We start from the raw sequence: 23,844 nt of genomic DNA, 5'->3' as shown, positions 1-23,844 counted from the left end.
ATACCTAGTTAATGATTATTAATTTGGTCCCTATTTTGCCAACTTAGAACACTCACGGAGTACAAAGCTTTGCACAAACACCTATTTCCCCAGTTACCCTTACCATAGCTCTATCCTTGGTGCAGATTAGCCGAACCGAATATGCCATCTCTATCGCTGCTCTTCTAAGGGGCTTGGGTGCCAATTACCAGTTCCCTAGAATTTGCCCGTAATTGACTATGTCCCACAATAGGTAACTCTGGAAGTGACAGGCAGCCTCAAGTGTGGTTCTCCCGCCCGTCGATTGGACTCTGCAGGAAGCCCCGCCTCGTCAACTCAGCCAAGGGCTGCCGTTGGTCTGGCTCCGGTGAATGGCGGGCCTTAGCTCCGCCCCGGCCGTCCGCTGCGCTGCCTGGGTCGGCGCCGTTTCCAGTTGAGAGATGGCGGCCGCCGCAGGTAGATCGCTCTTGCTGTTTCTCTCCTCCCGGGGCGGCGGCGCGGGCGCCGGCGGCTGCGGGGCGCTGACGGCCGGCTGCTTCCCCGGGCTGGGCGTCAGCCGCCACCGGCAGCAGCAGCACCACCGGACGGTGAGTGAGCGCGCCCGCGGCTCCGGGGAGGGCGGGGCGGCGCTGGTGTGTGGGAGCCGCCGGCAGGCAGGCCGCCCCGGCAGCGGGCGAGTTACCTCAACTCGCGGCCGCTCCCGAGGTTGCCGGGCACCGAGGGGCCGCCGTGCCCTTCAGGCGCCTGCGGCGGCGACCAGGAAGGGAGGGAGAGCGGAGGAAGCCGAGAGGGGGAGGAGGAGGGGCGACGGCGGGGATGGCTCCCGCAGGACCGGGGACACCAGGGCGGGGAAGGCACGGGACTTGAACCTCTCGCTGACCCGCCCCCGGTCTCGGTCCCTCCCTCCCGCTTTCTTAACAGCTCTGCCCCTTGGCTCGCGAACTGAGCCCCGTGCAAGTTGTCCCCTTTCCCTCCTCCCCGGGCGGGTTTGTGTGCCCTGAGTCGCCGCGGCTGCCTGGTGTGTGTGTCGGGAGAGGGGCAGAGCCGTGCTTCTGGGAACCGTCCCCGGAGAGCCGCCAGGACCCCGGCGGGGTCGCCGCCTCGGCCGCGCTCGGCCCCGCTCGGCCCCGCGGGGAGGGGCCGGAGGGAAAACCAAACTTTGTTCCCCCCCGGGAGACTCCCCGCGGGGGCGCGGGGAACGGCGCCCTTGCGAGGGATGCTGCATTGCTTCAGGAGGCTGGCTCCATCCCCTCAGGTCCTGCCGGCCCCGCCGTGGTCCCCGGGAGGGCTGCCTGAGGAACTTGCCCCGCGAGCCTGAGGAGGGGACGGTGGGCGCGGGCGCCGGGGACAAGTTGTTCGCAGAGTCGGGGGTTTGGTGCTGCCTCGGCCAGTTACCGCCGGCTTTCATTGGCCGGCGGTGATCGGGAGTTTGTCTGAACCGTCTCGGTGTGTAGTGCGTGCGTGTGTGTGTGTGTGTGTGTGTCTGTGATTTTTTTTTTTTTTCCAGTTGCAAAGACATCAACTTGCCATGGAGTTCCAGACCTAGCAAGTCTGCAGGTTCGCCTCCCTTGCACTTTCTAGACCCATATGGGTTGGTCTCTGGCCAGTTCAGAGAGAAGGAGGGTAGGTTTTATTTCCCGGGGGCTGAGTCCTGTCGTGCAAGGAGAGAATCGCCGCAGACAGCCTGATGGAAGACGCGGGTACCTTCAGCCCTCCTCCTGATGACAGGGCTGTTGAGAGGAACCCGAACTGGGGCTCTCAGAGGGGATACCCCAAGACTGACACAGCCTCACATTGAGTGTCTGAAAGAGCTCTGAAAAGGAGGAATGCCCTGTAGGTGCAAGAGGGTATTGTCACTGTTACTCGTAGGTATGGGCCCCGTGTTATTCGTGGGGGGAAAGTGCACCCCTTCGTATTTGGCGGACTTGACATGCTGCTCTGCAGAAGATTTTGGGTGGGAGCCTCGCTTCTTCACAGTTCAGCTTAGATTTGCATGTTTCCTAGCCTCCAGTTATGTGTTTGGTTCTCTTAAAAACATAAGGCTCCCTGCCCCCCCCCCAAATCTGATTGTGTTTCCCCCTCTCTCAAACAATTTAAAGACTTCCCAAGTTGTCTTTGTCTCTATATTTGGATAAAACATCTTCTGACTTTGCACAGTTTGTTTTTAAGACTACTTGGGTGTGGTATTCATGTGGCGTTTTTAAAATTTGTGCCTTGTATATTTTCCACTGTGAGAATCTGTCAGGCTGCGAGTGCCTTCCTTGTGTGGGTACTTCATGAAAGTGTTCTTCTGTGCTATTCTGGGGTAGGTAAAAGGGATGTGCTGAATTTGTAACTGAAAGCGCAATTAAAGCAAAGTGTTATTTCTGAAGGGCAGACGCGTTATGGGAATGATGACGTGTAAATGAACTTAGAGTTGTAAGATTTTTCCCCCCAAAATCTGATTATTTAAAATATATAAAAAGGTGTGTGTTAAATTTTTTTTTTCTTCCTGTGATTGCTCTGAAGGCATCATGTATACAGCTGTCTCCATCTGTTATTCTACGATTTCGTCACAAGACTCCATTGGTATCTCTTAGAGATTTAATTGAGCTCCAGAATGGGAGAGACTTGGTCAGAATTACACAGCTAATATGTAACAGTTTTAGAACTCCCACCCCCCCAGATATTTTGACCCCCGTGTTGTGTTCTTGTTATAAAGTGCAGTTGCTCCTTCATATCTCTCTCCTCCCTCATACTATTGTTTGTTAGGAAAGTATCAGTATTTCAAAACCCTTTGAATGGGAATCTTCTATAAGGAGATGTTGGTTTGAGGCCCATGTATTAGGCAAATACAGGAACAAACAACTTGCTCTTAGAAAAGTCCCTGAGAGACACTAAGGTTGAATCTTGCATAGGAGACATCCTGTGTATGTGCAGCAGATGGCAGTCTGCATTGAACTAGATCACAAGTCCAGCCTGTGCCACTTTTGTTCTGCTGTAGTAGGTATGGTGAATTAGAACCAGGGGGGCATTACAGCTCTGGTTAATATTTTGGTTGAGAGGCATGTTTTTTGAAATCCGTCTATCCCCAGTTTGGGAATGAGTTCTGAGTAGTACAGCTCAGCTAATTGGTAAATGTAGTTGAGAGTTATAAAACATAACGCCTCCCCACCCCCATTAAAACATTATTTGACTGAGTAAATAGGAGTAAAAGTGCAGGGGCTTATTCAGTATTTTTAGCACCATCTAATAATTTTTCCTTTCCTGTGTGAAGGTCCCCAACTTGCGACTGTAACTAAGACTGATATAAAATGTTTGTTGTGTGCCTTTCTGTGTGGTTAGTGAAGGTGGCTGCTATTTTCAAGGATGATTTTTTAAGAGGGAACTGCCTTTCATTGTGAGCTGTGTTAATTCCTTTGCTAAATCAAACTGTTTCATCTCTGATTATGACAGCCTGACTGTTGGCCTTTCCTAGTGGTCAATGGCTATGCTGAATTACTAAATCTTGTTTTCTTAAGTCTCTCATTGTACTGTTATAGTTTGTGGCTGTCCCTCTGTACTTTACACATTGTAGTTCTTTGGCAGAGATATAATTTCAGTTTAACCTGAAAGTTTTAATAGAGGTTACATTGCCTGACACAGAGGCAAATCCCAGTTCTTTAACTGGATTCCTCATGGTTTGGCCCAGTCTTTCTTTGCCAGATCCACCCCAGCACAAATACTCTGCTGCATTTAAGGCAATATCCTATATATCCATACTAGATGTTTATGCAGTTCTTATAGCTGAATTTCAGATTTAATCACTCCTCTAACCTGTACGGTCCTTTTCGCAGGTCACAGGTTAGAAACTGCGACCTGCGACTCCTCTTTGAATCTCATATCCTCACTTTGCACATAAGGAAACAGACCTAATGGGAACCGAGGGAAGTGACTTGTTAGGTTACATTTGTGGTTAATTACACCTGGGATTAAAAATCTTTTAAATGGAGGTGGGTTCAAGGAGAAGTCCTGGTCTGATTCCTGATCTGTGTAGTTCCTGGCTCTTCATCCCTTACTGTTGGTTTTTTCTGTTCTCTCTGAATTCCGGTAAGATTTATTATTTTAAGACCCAGATTGACACCTGTCTTGCTCTCTAAATGTTTCACTTGTGGTACTTTATCTTACTGGGAAGATAAGGCAAAGACTGTGTATCTTATTACCTTCCTGTGGTCTCTCATCAGCGCTGTCACTGTGCTAGGTATCTAGGTGACGCTCAGACAAGCGTTAATTGAATATCTACCCTTTTGTCAGCACCCCTCACCCCCGTTTTGACTTGTTTAATGGCTTATTGCTTAGGTAGTCACATTTGGGTAGTTGCTTTAAGTTTGTTATTGCTGGATTTGTCTTTGGTTGTATATTGCACTTCTTTATGATGGATTGATGGAGAGGGTGGGCACCATTGAATTAGTCCTATAGTGGTACTAGCTTTCTGTCCAAAGCCAGCAAAAGTATGATAGCTAGCCAGATTATTAGAAATACAGTGGCACCTCGGTTCTTGAACTTAGTCTGTTCCGGAAGGCTGTTCAAGATATGATTTGTTCAAAACTGAATCATTTTTTTCCTATTAGAAATAATGTAAATTGAATTAATCTGTTCCAGACCCCTAAATGATTCTTTGTTTAATCTTTCTTATATACAGTACATGTCTAATGTACTGTTTAATATATAAACACTTTAAAAACAAAAGAACATGAAATGTAAGTGAAACTTTAACACAAAGGAAATGAAATGTACAGTAAAAAAACGAAAATTTACGTACACACTAGAACTTACCTTTAACGTTGAGAGCTATTGATGACTGGCTATGGAGAGGAGGGATGGAGGGATGTTATTGTTTGGAAGGGGAGTCCCCTTCCATAAAAAACTCAGGTAGCTATTCTTCTGGGGTTCTTTCTCTCTTTTGTCGCTTTGCTCCACTAGAACTTGCTTTGGGCTCACTGGGCCTCTTTCTGCTAAAAACTGATCCAGTGATGTTTGTTTTTGCCTGCGTTTTAACACTTGCCTGAAGTGAAACGCCGCATTGTTGAACAAGTTTATTGCACAGTTTGCTACTTCTTTGTCAAGGTGATACAGTTATTTCTCAATAAAACTTTGCATTTCTCCCCATTTCCCAAGCATTTCCTGGATTAGTGAAATAGGAATACCTTCCTTTCCCTCCTCCTCTGAAGAGAGCTCCTCAGCTGCTGTCTGCTGCTACTCCCTCCGAAGGTCTTGGAGTTCCTCAGTGGTCAGCTCGGTGTTGTGGCCCTGAACCGGCTCCTCACATCACCACCATCCACCTCCAAGCCCATGGTCTTGTCCAGAGACACAGTATCCTCCACAACAGACACAGGCTCATTCTCAAAGACCTCAAAGTCTCTTTCAGCAACAGATTCAGGCCACAATTTCTTCCAGGCTGATTGCATGGTCCTGGAAGACATCCCCCGCCCCCCATGCTTTGTCTATGAGCCTCGAGCAAGTGAAGATATTAAAATGTTCCTTTCAGCCATAGCCGGTTTGGCTCAGTGGTTAGAGCATCAGCCTGTGGACTGAAGGGTCTTGGGTTTGATTTCGGTCAAGGCATGTACCTTGGTTGTAGACTCGATCCCCAGCCCCGGTCGGGGCGTGAGCAGGAGGCAACCAATCGATGTGTCTTTCACATTGTTGTTTCTCTCTCTCTTTCTCTCCCCCTTCCACTATGAAAAGCAATGGAAGAAATATCCTTGGGTGAGGATTAAAGGAAAAAATTTAAATAAAATGTTCCAGTACTCCTTGAGGGTTAAATTAGTTTCAGAGGTCACCTCAAAATGCCACTGAAACAGTGTCTTTGTGTAGTTTCTTAAAATTAGAAATGACCTGCTGGCCCATGGACTGGATGAGAGGAGTTGTGTTAGGTGGGAAGAGCCTAACAGGGATGAAGCTGTACTCCACCAGCTCGGCTTCCACGCCTGGCAGGAGCACGGGCCATTACAGGAAGACCCCTGAGTGGCGGTTGTTTTTCCCAGAGGTATATCTTCACACTTGGGATAAACAGTTCATGAAGCCACTCAATGCAAAATTGCCTAGTTACCCAAGCTTTGCTCTTAACCTTCTATATCACATTCAACTTGTTTTTCATGACATTACTTTTCTTGAAGACGCACGGGTTTTTAGAATGGTAGATGAGTAGAGGCTTAAAGACTCCACTCGCATTCCCATGCAACAATAACGTCAGCCAGTCCTCCGCTGGTTTGTGTCCTAGCAATGACTTCTCCTTTGTGAGGTAGGTCCTCTTAGCATTTCCTTCCATGGGAGATCTGTCTCATCAGAACTGAACACTTATTGGGGAACAAATCCCTTGGCCTCTACGTATTCTTGAAATTCTGTCACAAAATTATCAGCAGCTACTCTGTTAGAATTGGCAGCCTCCCCTGGCCTCACTACACTATGAATGCCACTTCTTTTCTTAAATTTATCGAACCATCCCCTGGTAGCCTTAAATGATTCCCTTTCAGCACTCATTCCAGGGGCGTCTTTCTGGAGGTCAGCTTGCAGCATCTTGGCTTTTTCATATATCATTGCCTCTGAAATGCCATCACTGGCTAACTGCTTTTTGTTTATCCAAATCAACATTTTTTCTACCTCTTTAATTGCCTGTAGTCCTTGTTTTGTGAGCACTTTCACACCTTTAGCAACATCAGCACTCTTGATGGCCCCTTTATGTGTTAAAATTTTGCTTATGGTTGAGTTGGCCATGCCAGACTTGGTAGCCAGGTGCGAACACCTCGATCATACTTTGCAATTAGTTCTTTTTAAAGCTCTATTGTTGTTCTTACTTTTCTTTTCACTTTGCTACTCTCACTAACCTTCTTAGGACCCATGGTGACTTAGTGTATGTATTTAATAATAATAAGCAGCAACAAAAGCAAAAAAACACAAATATTCACAGCAGAATTTCCTGAGATGTTCACTGTGCAAGGTTTAGCTGTGAACTGACTCGTACTCGCACATTCTCTCCTTCATTGGTCGCCTGGGAGACACATGGCTTATCATACGGGTATCAGCATGAAAGGGTTGTCGGGTTGAGAACCAAAGTTTTGTTCTATAGCCGAGACATTTTTTCCATGAACCACTTGATCGAGAGCTGATTGTTCAAGATGGGAGACATTTGAGAACTGAGTTTGTTATATATTTGAATCGGATTCTAAATTTATTCTTGTTTTTATCTATAATATTAAATCTTGAGGGTTCCAGATAAATATGTTTAGAGCAGACTTGTATTTTAGGAAGCAGCTATCATTTTATTTGTCTCAAAATCTCACTTATTTTGAAGCCCATAAAATATTTGAATGAGCCTGGCCGGCGTGGCTCAGTAGTTGAGCATTGACCTAGGATCCAGGAGATCAGGTTCGATTCCCGGTCAGGGCACATGCCCGGGTTGCGGGCTTGATCCCCAGTCGGGGGACGTGCAAGAGGCAGCCGATCAATGACGACTCTCATCATTAATGTTTCTCTCTCTCTTTCTCTCTCTCTCTCTTTCTCTCTCCCTCTCCCTTCCTCTCTCTGAAATCAATAAAGACATTTAAAAATATATATTTGAATGAGTAAATTTTGGTTTATTTAACAATTTTTGATTATTTGACCTTTTCTTTCCCAAGAACTAGAAAATGCAGCATAAAAAATGGCGTATGTCAAAAGCAATAAATTGAGTGTGAATCATTTAGGTTTTGGGGCTGCCTCGTGTGTGAAGTTGAAATCAAGGAGGGTCATGGTCTTCTGCAATAGCACTTCATTGATAGCATTATCTGAATAACTGCTAAGATGGTGCTTTTATTTCTTTTCATATTCTAACTTTGCGACCCTGTGAGTTTTCTTTAAAATTACTATTTGTTTTCCTGTGATTAAGGGCAAGATTACCTTTTAAGATCTTGAGATAGCCACTCATTATAAGGGAATCCTCTATTCTTTATTTGACTGATGAATACCATGCCATGGCTCATGGATATATTAGAATTACTGGAATAACATATTATTAGGAAAACTAAGATGGAAGACATGTACTTAAAAGAGTCTTGCTATTTAGAACTCAGAAAGACCTGGTTAAGGAAACAAGAATGCAGGAGCGGTGGAATGGCTTTTCCCTTAGTAGCCCAGCAAGTTACTGTGGAGCTGAAAATGTCTCATATGTCTGCTGGTTTTCCCATTCAGTTCTTTTCTCATTCAGTTCTTTCCCCATTCAGTTCAATTATATAATTCTCTATTACATTTTTAAAAAGATTAAGCTGAAACTGGTTTTTAAAAATGAAATGGGGTCAAATTCTTACACTAGATACCTAAACTCAAACTCAGTCTTGACTCACTCCCTGATTTAGATCAAGCTTGATAACTAACATCTGTTGAAAACTTGTCCTCTGCAGGTTGAACATGAGAGAAACAATGCATTTATTTGTTTCACTCCACTTTGTTAAATACTTGCAGTGAGACATCCTGTATAAAAATTAAAGTTGACTTCAAGCAAACTAATTTTAACAAGTTTAGTGAGTTATTGACCGATAAACCTTATACGGGCTTGAATCATTTCCAGTGATAAAAATATAACTTGTTAAATTACATCACCAACTGGGTCTAATAGCATGCCCAAACTTTGAACTTTTTCTAATGCAGTTCTGAAATAACTGGATAATATGACATTGCATTTTGACATCTCTCTTAAAAATAAGAACCTTTCCCAAAGGTTCTTTAAGGGCATTAATAATATTTATTAATCCAGAAGAGTGGTGTTTACTTTTTATTGTTTGTTACTAAGTTTTTCAATTTTTACCTATTTTTTCTTACTATTTATTGTCCATTTTATTGTTTGGGGAGCACTTGTAATCATGGGAAAACTGCTGAGGAGCCCATTATGTACATTAGGCTATCCAGAGACAATCTCAAACATGCAGCCTTAAACTGTACTGGTTACAAGTTACACGGTCCTTTAAACTCCTTTTTTGCCTTCTAAGACAGGGCTACGTTGGACTTCTTATTTATTGATAGTAAGCGGTGTTACAGGATGTTTAAGAGTATTAATGTCTGCTTTAAACTTTAGAGAAAGTTAATGTGACTGATAATTGGTCAAAGAACAGGAAAGCATATAGGTTTGCTTGAACTGTGTGACCTATAGTATAGTCAGAGGAGTAGATATAGAAGAGAGCATCCAAGGTCTGAGGGCATTGTGCTACCTCATTTAATACTCACCATAACCCTATGAGAGGTATTATTATCCCAGTTTTATGGATGAGGAAATTGAGGATGAGATAGGTTCACTTCTTCTTAAGTGTCGTAACTGTTTTAATGCTAGGGATGCAAAGATGGACAAGACACATATTTTGGAACTGAGATTTACGCCTCAGTCTGGCTACAATTAAAGCTGTATTACGCTGGTGTCAGTGTGCGTGCTCCTTCCCTTGCATCTTCTCCTTCAGCTGTGTGTCTTCCTGAAGAATCAACTACAGTTTTCTTCCAAGAGATCTCACCATCCTTCCTAATGACTACTTTTCTTAAATCTGTTTGTCCACCCTCCGCTCCAGATATTAGCTGATAAGGGTCTAAGCTATGCTTCTTAGGGATCTTTGTAATTTAGTTTAGGATTCTAAAAAGTCCCACTTAGTAGACGTGATAATTACTGAGCGTTGCTTCTATGTCAGACACTTTTTATAACATTGTATAGTATACTACACAACAACCCTTCAGGGACATCACTACCCCCATTGTACAGATGAGAAAACCAAGACCTAGAAAGGTTAAGAACCTAGAGTTATTCAGAAAATATCTGTTGAAACTCCTACTCTTTGTGAGGTGCTGTGCTGGGAAACAGAGATGCCTCTGGAAGTGGTCATCTGGCCAGGAGACATCAACAAAAAAGACTGTAACTGGCTGTGTTCCTCTCCCGCCCTCACTCATGGCAGTTTAATGAGAGCACATAGACATACCTGAGAAAGTTGGAGGTTTCACTGGGGAGGCCTCGCTTAAGCTGAAATATGAGGAAATATAACGTGGGGGGGACTGGAAAGGTGTGGGCCGCATTCCAGGCAGTGCTCAGACCTGACATGACAGCGTGAGGAAGTAAGATGTTTTTGAGAAACAGCCAGTAGTTTTTGGACTGTGGGCAAGAATAGTTAAAGATTAGGCTGGACAGTGTTAGAGATATCAATAGTAATTAATATTTATCAAGTGCACCATGTGCCAAGCATTTTACACAGATAATTTCACTGAATTCTTGTGACACTCTATGAGTAGGTACTATTATCCTTGTTTTGCAGATAGTGAAACTGACTGGTTGAGTGATTTTCCCAGGATCACAGCTGGTAAGAGACACATAACTAGTAAATGACTTGCCCAGGATCACACAGCTAGCAAGTGGCGTACCTTGCATATGAGCCCAAGCAGTCTGGCTCCAGAGCCTGTCTCTTACCTACTGTGAGGGAATTCGACTGTGAAGGGACTTGTGAAGGAGTTGAAATTTTATTATATAGGTCAGTGGCTTTTTTTAAAAACTCAACCCACAGTAGAAATACATTTTATATCATGACCCAGGATGTGCATGTGCGTGTAAAACTAAGAAAAGTTTTATGAAATAATATTTTTATTACGTATGAGTCATACATAGTTTCTATTCTGTTTTGTTAAAGAATATTGTTTGGGACCCACTTAAGTTGATTTTACCATTGAGGCCACAGTTTGGAAAAATCCTAGTAGTCAATAGGTGAGCATCTGAAGAATTTCAGGTAGGGTAATCACATGATCAGGTCTGTGCTTTTAGGTAGGTCACACTGGCAACAGTATGAAGGCTGGATTGGAGAAGAGGGGATCAGAAAGGCAGAGAGGCCAGTAAAAGACATCTTAATGAACCAGGTAAAAGATGTCTGAACTAGGTAGGGGAGGAGCACTGGGATAGAGGAAAGGGAACAGAGGGAAGGGAGATTAAGGAAGTAGAATTGGTAGAAGTTGGTGATTGGATGTGGACCATCAGCTAGTACCAGGTAGAAAGGCAATTTAATTCAAGGCTTATCTGACTCTTTTTCTCAGGCACTGAAACTTCGTGTGTTTCTTTTTACAGTCATGTTAAATATACTGCTTTGTTGTTGTTGTTTTATGCCTCTACTTTTATATATAAAAATGTGCTGACCTGGCCTGGCTGGCATGGCTCAATGGTTGAATGTCGACCTATGAACCAGGAGATCATGGTTCAATTCCCTGTCAGGGCACATGCCTGGGTTGCAGGCTCGATCCCCAGTAGGGGGTGTGAGGAGGCAGCTCATCAGTGACTTTCATCGTTGATGTTTCTCTCTCTGTCTCCCTTTCTCTCTCTGAAATTAATGAAATAAATAAATAAAAACAAAAAATGCTGACCTGGTTTAATTATTTTTAAATGATTTTTAAATTTATATATCAAAGTAGATGCCCACCTTATCCCCTCATTCCTACCTCCCCTCCCCAGCCCCATACCATCAGAATCTAGAAGATTTGCATAGCATTATGAAAAAGTTCACATAGCATAATGAACACGCAATAAATCTTTGTTGAAAGAGTGTGTTCTATGTTATACCCTTCCAAAGCAGAAACTCTTAACATTGTGTTCATTAATTAGAGGAATACTTTTGAGTAATTTTCTTTTGACTTTGTTTTCCTTACCTTTATAACATTTGATTCCCTTTAGGGAATATTGAACTTTGTATGTATGATGGTCTTATCTTAAAAAAATACAAGAAACAAAAACCTAGTCATTCCTAAGTATGAAATCTTTTCTCAATAAAAGTTTAGCAATCTTTCTTTCCACATTAGAAATGTAGATGTGAGATTCATACTGCCTCTGTCACCCCAGTTTCTCAAAGAGGTATACAAATGAAAATATATAATGAGAACAAGTTATTTGGACTGATTCTCTAGCATTTTAATTGACTAGGCATCTTACTGGATTGCTTTATTTAGAAAGCACATATTCTTTGGTCTTCTCCATATTATAATACAAAGATAAGTATTTATTTGATAACTATGACAATTTTTAAGAGACATTACAATATCTGATTTACCAGAAGAGTGTATTTGCAATGCAGTTGGTGAGCCTTTTAAAATCTTATGGGAGCAAAGGATTGCAGTACCACTACAGAACTTTTTAGTTTTATGAGATAGTTAAATGAATGAAGAGATAGAAGTGGTAAAAGGTGTGTGTGTGGGTTTCCTAGTCACCAAAATAAAGGTAAGTAATTGAAGAGGATTAGGTGCCTTGTGGTGTAATAGAGTTAGGCTCAGGTTGCTTCCTTTCTATTCCATTAACTTGCTCTTTGACCTTGGGCAAGTGCCTTCACCTTGAGCCAAAGGGCTTCTTTAATCCTGAGACATACCATTTTTATATAACACAGACTATGTAATGTTTATGTTATTTTATTGGGCGGCCTGTATAAACTCAAGTGTAATGTGTTTGCTTGTTCTCCCAAGGGTTAAGGGCTCGGAGTGCAGAAAAATAGCCTTCCAGTTCCTCTTCAGGGAGTTTGCATAGTTACTTCTCACATCCTAACGAACAGTTTATCCTGCTTTCCTCTTAAACGGGTTGTTATGCTTTTAGTCCCATTTTTCTCTTTTGTCTTTTTCAATCCGCACTTCTGAGTGGGTGGGGGGGGGGGGTGAGGATGTGTGGGACTCCAGAGTTGGAGAGATGGGGGAAGGAAAAAAGCAGTTAAGGTTGGAGTGTTGAGATAAGATGGGACTGTTCTGATAATTTGTTAATTCTGAGTTGTTGCCTGCCAGCCTGAGTGTGAAAACCTTAAGTGATTAGTGCCCATAGTAGTCTCTTCTCCCAAACTGTGAACCGAGCCTAATAGTGTCAAGAACATAGACAGTTAGTCTTGGCTAAATGAGAGGCAGTGAATTAAAAAGTCCTAGAGACCATTGTCTAAATACTTCAACCCTGTGGATAATGCAGCTGTAAATCATCTTGTTTGCTGTGCTAGATACTGCAGTGATGGGAATCACAGAAATAAGAAGGAGGAATACTTTTCTTTGATTCAGGCAGCAGCTAATAATCTTAAAAGAGGTCACAGATTATGCTGAAATAAGCAGGACTATGTAAAATGCTAAGTTAAAGTAGTAATGAAAAAGACTGCCGTGCTATTATAAGTAATTTAAGAAATTGACATAATGCATTTACCTGGCAAGTATTTGGAGTGAGTAGGGGAAAGAGGAAAGGGTGAAGGGCTGAGCACTGCAGAAGAGAGAAAGGAACTATTTGAAAGAGGTGCTTGCCAACTCTAGATTTCCTACGTATATATTATTTCCAAAGATGACAGATTTTTGGAGGTGTTTATTTTGGAACTAATCTTCTGTATTTCCAGCTGCTCCCTCTGTACCCTGTATCTTACACTGCCAGGATTCTGCTAGCTGCCACGAAGTAGGGATGTGGCAAAGGGCCAAGTGTCATAAAAACCTATTTTTCATTTTAAAACAGAGTATTGGTATCAGAATACTTTAAAGAAGTATTTAAAGATAGATTGACTGGAGGAGAAGTAGTAAAAACCTAAGGAGAAGATTGAAAGTTTTTTATTTTCTTTTGATGTAAATGCATTTCTTTTGTAAACAGAAGGATACCAGCTAATGTCTGTCTCTGCCAGTTTTTCTCTTTTTTGCACCTCTTTCCCTGACCTTTGGGTGCTGGTGCTAGAAGCACTGAATAGCAGGATAAATGAGTTTTCTGATCAGGAAGAGGTGGTGGTATTTTTTTGGTTTTATTTTTGAGGGGATCTGTATACTCTGTGTGAATGCCTCATTACATGTCCGCATGTTAATAGTTGGGTTTTGTTTATTTTGTTCTTGTTTTAACCCCCCAAAAATGAAATCTTTTTTTTCATTTCCAGTTCTGACAAGCTTCAAAACAGTGTTGTCTAAGCGTAGTTGGGATGGTAAGAGAGTTACAGTATAATATATGGCAGAAGTTAGGAATATTCATTTATTAAATGGAGAATGGAACTCAGTCAGTCCTTTCTTTAATTTTAATATCTCATTCTGCATTGGCGTTTGAGTAAGAATGAAATCAATTTCATAGCTTGGCCAAGTGCCACAAAGTCAGGTGAGCTTTAAATATATAATGGCTTTCTTTTTAATGATTGTTAGAGCTTTTAGCAGTAAAAGGGGGAAAGTGAAAGGCAACTATAATAGACTTCTTGCCTAAAATGAGTATTTTTGGTAAGATTAAAAGTAGAGACAAGCAGGGGCCCTGAGTTATGGATCTGAAGGTTACATCACAGCCAGCATCAGAAAGTAGCAGCACTAGTGGAAGAAAAGACAAGAGAACTACTGATGAGCAGGCTCTCAAAGAAACTCACTTGGAAAGGCCCTCTGTCAGCAGAGGCTTTCTTTTTGGGGGGTGGGGGATGAGATGTCCCTTCATAAGGAAATTACATTGTGTTTAGGCAAACATACAAGGGAAAAAATCTTTTTAAATTATGAAGCATGTCATGTCTATAAAAACAAGTAGAATAACGTATTTTGTTTAGCTTGGGAAATTAAAACTATAACTGTAATTGCTACTGTAAGTATCCTTCATATTTCCTGTTTGCTCCCTCAGAAGTAACATCTTCTTCAAATTGGTATTTACCATTCCCATGTGTTTATGCTACATATGTTTATGTATGTGCCTTATATAGTATTTTAAGCATGCTTTAAACCTTACTTAAGAAGATAACACACTGTATGTATCCTTATGCAATTTGTTCTCTTAATACTTTAAAAAATATTTAAACTTTGTTCATTTTTTATTTTTAACTTCTTTATAGTGTTTCATTCTCTATTCCACATATTTAACCATTCTTCTGTTGACTGAAAGTCTTTTTAGCTGAATATTTGGGAGAGGGGTAGGAGAGAGGAATATATTATGTCATTTTTAAAGTTAGACTGGGAATGTTGTTTTGACTTTAAAAACAGCCAGTTTCCTTTTTTGGTGTGGAATGTCCACATTTATTATATTCCTGGGAAAACCCTTTGTACTTCCCAAGAGAAGATGGAGAAGAGTAATGTTTCATTACACAGATGAGCATGTCTTGTGTAAAATGCAGAACAGCATCTTTGATAACACAATGAGCTCGAGGGATTGGGCTGCTGCAGCAAAATCTTGGTTTTTTGTATTAAAATTCTCAGATTTTTCAAGTGCAGACAAGCTGTGGATGGAAACTTGTTGGCATTTATTTATTGTTTTTCTTCTATGTGTTTGGAATAATTTGCAATTTGGGACTCTCTTCTTTATTTTGTAAAAGGATATGTGCCTTAAATGATAAAAAGACTGTTCTTGAATTGTGACTTGGTTTTGTGGAGCAAAGGAAAACAAGGTCTAGGAATGAGGGGAGTTACTTGTTTTTGAGGCAGGTAGATGGTGCGAAATAAATACTTCTTTTAATAAGAAATCTTATGTATGTATTTGCCAGTGTATATTCTTACATTGTAGTCATTGTTTTAAAAAGGCAATCTCTGATAAATACTTTTTTTTTCCTAATTGCACTTGTAACATTTTTGATACTGGTTTGAAAAATTTTGCAAAATACACAGCACAAAGAGCTTAATTCAGGTTGTCCCTCCAAATAATTTGCTATAGTGCACTAACCAGAAATGCTGATACAGCAAGGGAAACACTAATAAATGCAATGCTTTCCAGGGACTGTTGCCAAGGCAAGGCAAACACAAGCCAAAATTGAGAAGAAAATGTTAGTTAGGCACCCAAGATGTAGTCTGGCCAGATATGCTATTAACAGTGAATATCCCATTCCAATGAAATTAATTGAGGCAGTTTGAATCACCAGACTATCTTAAAAATGTGACCCAACTTTAATCATATTAGAACTATGGCATAGTGCAATAATAATCTTTAGGCTAAAACTGATTTAGAATGAAAACTTAAATTATTGGATAAATTTTTGTGCCTCAAGAATGATTAAACTCAACCTCCTGTTTCTTCCATTGTGGTTCTGAAGGAAAGGATTCTGAATGGACCTGCAAGTAAAAGATATTTCTTTTTTGGTGGGAATGATTAGATAGAAAGAGGAGAGAAGGTATTGCAAACTGAGAATGAGTTTTGTGCTTTCCCTCCACTGTTGATGTTTTTCATGCAAATCACACAAGTAAACTTTTTTCACAAATTATTTTACCCACAAATAATGTAGGTATGAGGAGAGGAGGTAGTGGTTTGTGAACAGGCTTTTAAAAAAATTGTCCTTGTTTTGGAGTGATCTCTGATTCAGTTGCCGAGTCAGGCCTTTTGAAACACAGCTCCTAAACTGGAGAGCTGTGTGGTGAGGCAAATGAAATAGATTTTTTTTTTTGGTGCACCAAGATTTCTAAGTCTGTAAACTTGTTTCTGAAACTAGTGGAAGTTCCTGAGTGAACCTGGATAGCCTGAGTCTTCTATTGCCAGGTCCCCTTAAGTTTTAAAAACATTTCTTATTCTTCATTTTTTATTATGGTTCTGTTTGTTTTGTGAACACTGGGAGCATAGAGATGGGGTGAAAAAATTTTCCCTTCCTTAGAACTGTTTTTAAAAGTATTGGTTTATGAGTTGTTGCTTTAGATTCTCTATTTTTACATTTGTATGAGCTTACTGTGTGGTTATCAAAGATTCAGTATTTTTTTTTCTTAAAAAATGCACATTTCAGTTTCTCATAACCAATCTGGATTTATTCTAGGTTATAACTCATATTCTTTTAAAAGCGCCCTCCTGTCCTAAGGGACACTGTAATAGCTAACTGGCAGCTATGATTGACCTAAGTATGATCTTTTCACATTTTCTTTTCTTTTTTTGGCATTATATGCTGTGGTATCCATGTCACCAGGCTCAGGTGGGCCTTTTCCTTTTACATTGACTTTACTTTTTTCTGTTCTTTTAGGTCTTTTACCACCATTCCTACAGTGGTTGGCAAGATATCGTTTCCGCCTCACTCTCCATGTACCATGCCAGTGACATCTTAGCTGCTAGAGTGTGGAGCTGGCCTGTGAGAGTCAAGTAAGTGCCTTTTTTACTATTTGGCATGGTTTTTGCTTACTTTGCAAAGCCATGTAGAGGAACTTTTCAAGATTAGTTTTTAAAAAGGCACTTGCTTGATCCTTGTGGGCCGGCTCTTTGCTCCAGCCTGCTACTAAACACCTGGTAACCAACATGGTGCTGAATTTAGCAAGGTGACTGTCACAGAATGGAACATTTTTACTAGGGTAGACCCTAAGGGCTGACAGATCTGATCTTGGCCTGATTAGACTATGTGTAGGTTAGCAACCCCTGTTTCATCCCAGAATCAATCAGAACTTCTGTGTTAGCTCAAATAGATATTCTGGCCTCTTGGAAATTTAACAGGTTATGGATGACCAAGGCTCTGTTGGTCTAAACTAACTGGTTTGCATGGAAAAAGAACAGCTCTCCCAGGAAAGCCAATGACCTTGACATTTATCTGAATTAATTTGCCTTAATATATGGAAGAAGTGATGTTTGATGTTAACGAGGCTTGGATTTCTGTATTTATTGCTACAGTTGCTAAAACCTGGTATTTTACTTTTGCAGGTCACCTTGTAAATTTTGCCTACATAAATTAACACATCCCCTGTTATGTCATAACAACCATGTAAGGGAGAGTGCTTTCCTGCTCTGTCTTAGGTATTGGTGATGTGACCTGTTCACGCAGGGAAAACTTGAACCTTCTCAGGTATGTGAAGATATGATTTGTAAGCATTTTCTTCCTGCAAACAAAACAGTTTATTTCAGTGTGAACTCATGATGTGGTTTTACAAAATCAATCTTGCCAGTTGATTTTCCCTTCCCTGATATTATAGAACAGAGATTGGCAATTATAGCTGGGACTACTGTGCATTTTTGTAAATAAAGTTTTATTGGGACTCAGATCTGTTCGCATACTGTCAATGGCTACTTTTGCACTACAACAACAGAGTTGTGACAGACCATATGGTCCACAAAGCTTGAAATATCTTGCTCTTTAAGGAAAAGATCTGCCAACTCATGCTATAGAAGAACCGAACTTCCTAGATAAACTTTCTACAACCACAGTTTAATTCAAATAGTCTTCTATAGGGAAAGCCAAGACCTGTGTCATAATGCTGACTAGCAAGTAAGTATTTGCAATATATATAGTGGTGGGATTACTAATACAGTGGGATAAATAATACAGGTTAATGAAATGGAAAACTATGTATGATAGCAGTCCACCTTTTATTATATTACCTTCTCCCCACCTCCATCCCTCAGTGGGTGTAAACATTTATTTAGTGGTAGGATATTATTTTTATTTGTAGACACTCTAAAGGTTTAGAGAACAGATAATGATAAAAGATTTAACTAGGATATCTGGCATAGCCAAGAAGTGATAAGATGCTCAGGAAAATGTTCAAGGACTACAGAGCAGATTAGTGGCAGAACTGAACCTAGAGGCTAGATCTCCTGCCTTCTTGCCCAGAGGTCCTTCTATTAGCTCTCATAGCATATTAAGGCTGCCTGTTTTCCCTGCTAGCTGTAAGGCACAGTCTGTTTTGTTTCCCTTTGTTCATCCCTGAACTAAAAGCAAAGACTCAGTGATTTAAAACACAAAAAATTTGATTTATTGGAGAAATGACTTTACTTGGAGCTTGGATGCTTTTATTTTATTGTTTAAAGATAACTAGGGGATTGCTTTTTAATGATTCATTAAGTTCTTACAGTGTATACTCAAAAAGGTTAGATAAGCTGGAATCAAAAAGGGAGTCTGAACCTTATTCATAATGTCATAGCTAGGAGCAAAACCAAAATCAGCATAGATAGAATGCTTCCCCCATATGTCCATGTGTCTAACTCCATAGATGAAAAGAGTGTATGTGTGTGTTTATATGTATGTGTGTGTGGGTGTATACCAGCTCTTAAAGTGCATTCGGATTGCATTCTGAGAGAAGTTTAGCAGGTCCGTTACAATCTGCAGATTATGTTGCAGTGTTTTAAGTGGATTTTTAAGAATAAATTTTATTTGAAAACTTTTGGATTTACAGGAAAATGGTATAGATAGTACACAGAATTCCCATTTATTTCCCTTATTACCAACATCTCACATTATGTGGTATATTTGTTACAATTAATGAACCAATATTGATACATTTTTATTGACTAAAGTCTGTACTTTATTCAGTTTCCTTTAGTTTTTGCATAATGTTCTTTTTCTATTCCAGGGTTACATAAATGTTTATTAGCATGATCAGTGATACAGAAGGCATCCACCTGGAGGTTACACTAGTTCTGAAGTCTCTTTCAATTTGTGGGAGTATGATTGAATGAGTACAGGCTTGACTGTTGCAGAGTTCTGACTGGTAACAGTTACATTCTGTAACAAGTTGAGAAAGTGGTTACTTTATTGATGGTAGTGGCTCTTTAATTGTTTGTTCCTAAATTTTTAACATAAGTACTAGAAAGGGCAAGACTAACATGGTTACTTTTGTTATTGTCATAGGCTAAATTGCAGGTGAAAATTATCTGAAGTAAATTGCCTTCTTTGGAAGCAGTGTGGATCAACTATCCTACTTCAATATGTTTACCCTCCTGAAAGTAGTTTTTGAAGTCAGCACTTTCTGATAAGTCATTAATCATTCAAATTTCCCTATGAAGATCTTAAAATATTTCTTCCTTAAAAGTTCATTTGTTATTTAGTAGAGTTGAACACATGCACGTTCTATGACTCAGCAGTTCCACTCCTAGATTTATACACAACAGAACTGTGTGCTTATATTCACCAGAAGACATGGACAGAAATGTTTATGGCAGGCCTAATTGTCATAGTCCAAACTGGATTTTTTCAAATGCCTATCAACAGCAGAATGGGTAAATAACTTTCTGTAGTTACAGAATGGATATTGAATAGTGATCAGAATGAACAAACTATAACATGTGTGAATTTCACAAATGCATTGCTGAGCAAAAGAAACCAGACACTAAAAATTGAGTACTTTATGATTGTTTTACAAGCAGGTAAAACTAATCTGTGGTGCGGTGTCAGAAGTTGGGAGATTGATTATCCTTGTTGAGGTTTGGGGAAAGTGCTTAAAACGGGGTCTAAAGGGGCCTTCTAGGGTGCTAGTTATGTTCTGTTTCATGTTTTGGATACTAGTTTCATGGGTGTGTTCACTTTGTGAAAATTCACCAAGCTTATATATTTTTCTGTATTCATGTTCTTCAAAGAAGAGTATACAAAAAGAATTAGTAATCCTGGAAAACCCCCCACAAAATTCACTGCTAACACTTGAGGTATGTATGGAGAACAAACTGAACATGTTAACCTTATATCTTAGAATCTATGGTTTCCGAATTATAGGATTATCAAAGTGCCATTGTGTTACTGGAGCTGTTACAGTCCTACTTGTATTATAAGATGAATAAAGTAGGTGGTGCTAATGGCTGCTTTTTACTGTAATCAGGTTTTTGGGATGCCTTAGAAAATACTTTCTTTTTTTTCCCAGTCTCTATTAAGTAGAGTCACAAGTCACAATGTCCACCCATTCTTTTATTGTAGTAAAGACTGATAAGCCAAGTAGTTGTGACTTGGATATATTACTGTGTTTATGTTAGCTGGGATTTCTCCTCCCCACTGATTGTCTTTGTTACATCAGTGAGCGAGCTTCGGTCTTGCCTCTCTGATATTCTACATGTTCTTTTGGCTTTCAAGGCATCACTTTAAACCTAACAAGAATGTAGATTCCTTTTCCCAAGCTGAGCCCCTTTTTGTGACTTTACTGTGTTTGTGTTTGTTTTTTTTCTTATTGGTACCTTTTGTTCTTCTAGTTACTTGAGTTAAAATTAATTTTTGGCTCTTCCCTTTTCCTTTGCAACACTTTCCTATCCTTTAAAAAAAATGTGGTAAAATATATATTACATAAAATTTACCATCTTAACCATTTCTTAAGTGTACAGTTCAGTATCCCACCCTTTTATTTACTAACTAAATCCTAGTTGGTGCCTACCTTTGTCATCTCACTTATCTTGTACTTTCCATTATCACCACCTTTACCCTTGTTTAAAACTTATCAGTGTGCCTGGACTTTTGTCTAAATAGCAGCTCAACTTCCAGTGTTTCCTCTATATTCAGTATATTCTATATCTTCCTGCCAGATTTACCTTTCTAAAATTTTACTTACAAAATCATTTTTTCACACAAAACTTTTGCTTGCCACTATCTATAGTATTTAATGCAAATTCCTTAGTCTCATATTCAAGGCCTTCTATAGTTGAGTTACATTCTGCCTTTCTCTCTTTAATGGTAATGTTGTTTTTGATAACCAGTAACTGCTTACTAAATTCCAGGCTATATGAAGCACCATGCATGCATGATTTTATTTAATTTAGTCCTATAAAGTAGGTACTGTAATTGCCACTGCTGAGGAAATAGAGGCTGGAAGGTTCTAAATAACATGCCCAAGCTAATGAGTGATGGAATTGGGAGTTCAAATATGTCTCCATACTCCACAGTTGTAGCTTGTATCTCACAGAGCTCCTGAACCATTGAGCATTCCTACCTTTACCCTAGCTCTTTTACTCTGTAGATCCACTGCCTGAAAGTCCCTTGATTCTTTTTTCCTCTCTCACAATCTCGTACTATCCATCCTTCAAGGCCTAGCTTGCGTCCCATCTGTTTAGTGATTTTCCCTCCCTTTCCCCAATTTATAGAATATTCATTGGCCCACACACACCTTGTACTTTCACTGCCTCGAATCTGTATCTTTTTATACATGGCTGAGTCAGTTTAGATTTTAGATTATAACCTCCTTTAGGTTGAGGGCTTGGATTATAGATTTTTTTTTGTATTCCCTGCAGTGCCTTATATATAATAGGTACTTAATAAATGTATGTGTTTATCATTTGAAATTATAACAGAACTGCTAGTAGCTAAGATCAATAATGCTCATCTAAGACTCCTTCTTGGTTCTTTGTGCTTCTTGGAGCTCTTTATAAATCCAGCTAGCAGTCTTAATTTAGAACCAGGAATGACATATTTGGATTAGAGCTCTAGATATCATTGAGTTGCTGGCAGGAAGCTTGTTTACTATTACAGACTGATTCATATCAGAACAGCTCTTCATGCCCAGGATTGGACTTTTCCTCAGTCTCACCGTTGGCACTTTGGTTTAGGCCACTACCATATCTAACTTAGATGACGTCAACAGCCTCCAGATTAGTCTCTCTGCTTTTGCCGCTTGTTCACTGGTCAGAACTCAAGTAGTGGGAGTGACGATACCAGGCAGAAGACTGCCCTTCCAACATCCTCTGATCTCACTCAAAGTAAAAGACAAAGTGCAGTCACGTACTGCTCAGCAGTGGGGATGTATTCTGGGAAATGTGGTGTTAGGGGATTTTGTTGTTCAAACATCATAGAGTGTATTTACATAAACCTAGATGGTGTAGCCTGCTACACACCTAGACCATATGGTATAGCCTATTGCTCCGAGGCTACAAACCTGTGCAGCATGTTGCTGTACAAAACAACACAAGATTAAATCAAGGAAAGAGAAAATGATGCAACCAGAATGCACGGTAAACATGAGATGTATGCGGCTTGCAAACACGGTGTACTGTTTCACAGCAGACCCGTCGTTACTGTTAATCCTCACCCAAGGGCGTTTTCTCCACTGAATTTTTAGAGAGAGTGGAAGGGAAGGAGGGAGGGAGGGGAGAGAGAGAGAGAGAGAGAAACATTGATGTGAGAGAGACACATTGATTTGTTGCCTCCCGAATACGCCCTGACCAGGGCTGGGGATTGAACCTGCAACCCAGGGACATGCCCTTGACTGGGACCTGAGCCTGGGACCCTTTGGTGTGTGGGCCAACACGCCAACCACTGAGCCACACCAGCCAGGGACAGCAGACTTTTTTTTTTTTTTTTAAATAAGGATAGAGTACACTCTAACCTGACTGGTATGGCTCAGTGGTTGAGCGTTGACCCTGGAACCAAGAGATCACAGTTTGATCCCTAGTCAGGGCACATGCCCAGGTTTTGGGCTCGATCCTTAGCAGGGGGCATGCAGGAGGCAGCTAATCAATGATGTTTCTTTCTCATCAATGTTTCTCTCTATTTCTCTCCCTTCCTCTCTCTCTAAAAAAATCAATAAACACATCTTTTTGAAAGAGTACACTCTAAAATAATAATAAAACATATAGTAAATATGTAAGCCAGTAATATAATCATTTATTATCATCATCAGGTATTATGTACTATACATAATTATATATGCTGTGCTTTTATAGGACTGGCAGTGCAGTAGGTTTGTTTACACCAGCATTACCACAAATGTAATGTGTAATGCTACGATTTAACATGGCTATGACATCACTAAGTGATAGGAATTTTTCAGCTCCATTATAATCTTATTGGGCCAATGCCATTTTTGCCGTTGTTGTTGACTAAAATGTCATTATGTGGCGCATGACTACTTAAAGTAGCCCATAGGCAGCAATGTGCTGATAAACCGGATTTCCAGAGGGGAAAAAGCCTCCGATTTGTAGCATTTGCCTATTTCTGTGCTATACTTCCACTATGGGATTTAAAGTTCTAGAATGTATAATAATCTGCTCTTTAGCTGGTTACCAGCCAACTCCAGCTTACCACTGCTGAACATTTGGCTCCCCATCTGAGCCCCCCAACTGCTACCACTTTCCCCCTTGCCCACTCCAGATATGCCAGACAGCACTACCTCACAGGATATTGGCAGTTGCATTTTTCTACAATTAGAATGCTCTTCTCCTGAACACATGCAGGTTTGCTTATTTCTTCAAGTCTGCTCAAATATCTTCCATGATCTGCCAATATAAATTTGCAATCTTTCCCCAATCTACTAGACATTCCCCTTCTCCATTAC

The 23,844-nt window shown here is 40.5% G+C and overlaps 1 protein-coding gene across 1 annotated transcript in view; it reads left to right on the top strand.

Moving 5' to 3' along the window:
• Window positions 1-389: 389 nt before the first annotated feature.
• Window positions 390-23,844, top strand: part of MCU (mitochondrial calcium uniporter) — a 167,840-nt gene continuing 144,385 nt past the window's right edge. The window contains exon 1 of the mRNA XM_081157992.1: window positions 390-566. Coding sequence (XP_081014118.1) covers window positions 420-566 — 147 coding nt within the window. The 5' untranslated portion in view covers window positions 390-419. The remainder of the gene's footprint in view (window positions 567-23,844) is intronic.

Source organism: Miniopterus schreibersii (genome assembly GCF_964146895.1).
Source record: "Miniopterus schreibersii genome assembly, chromosome: 14".
Taxonomy (NCBI): Eukaryota; Metazoa; Chordata; class Mammalia; order Chiroptera; family Miniopteridae; genus Miniopterus; species Miniopterus schreibersii.
The sequence above is the reverse complement of the archived record's forward strand: the minus strand, read 5'-3'. Positions and strand labels throughout refer to the sequence as shown.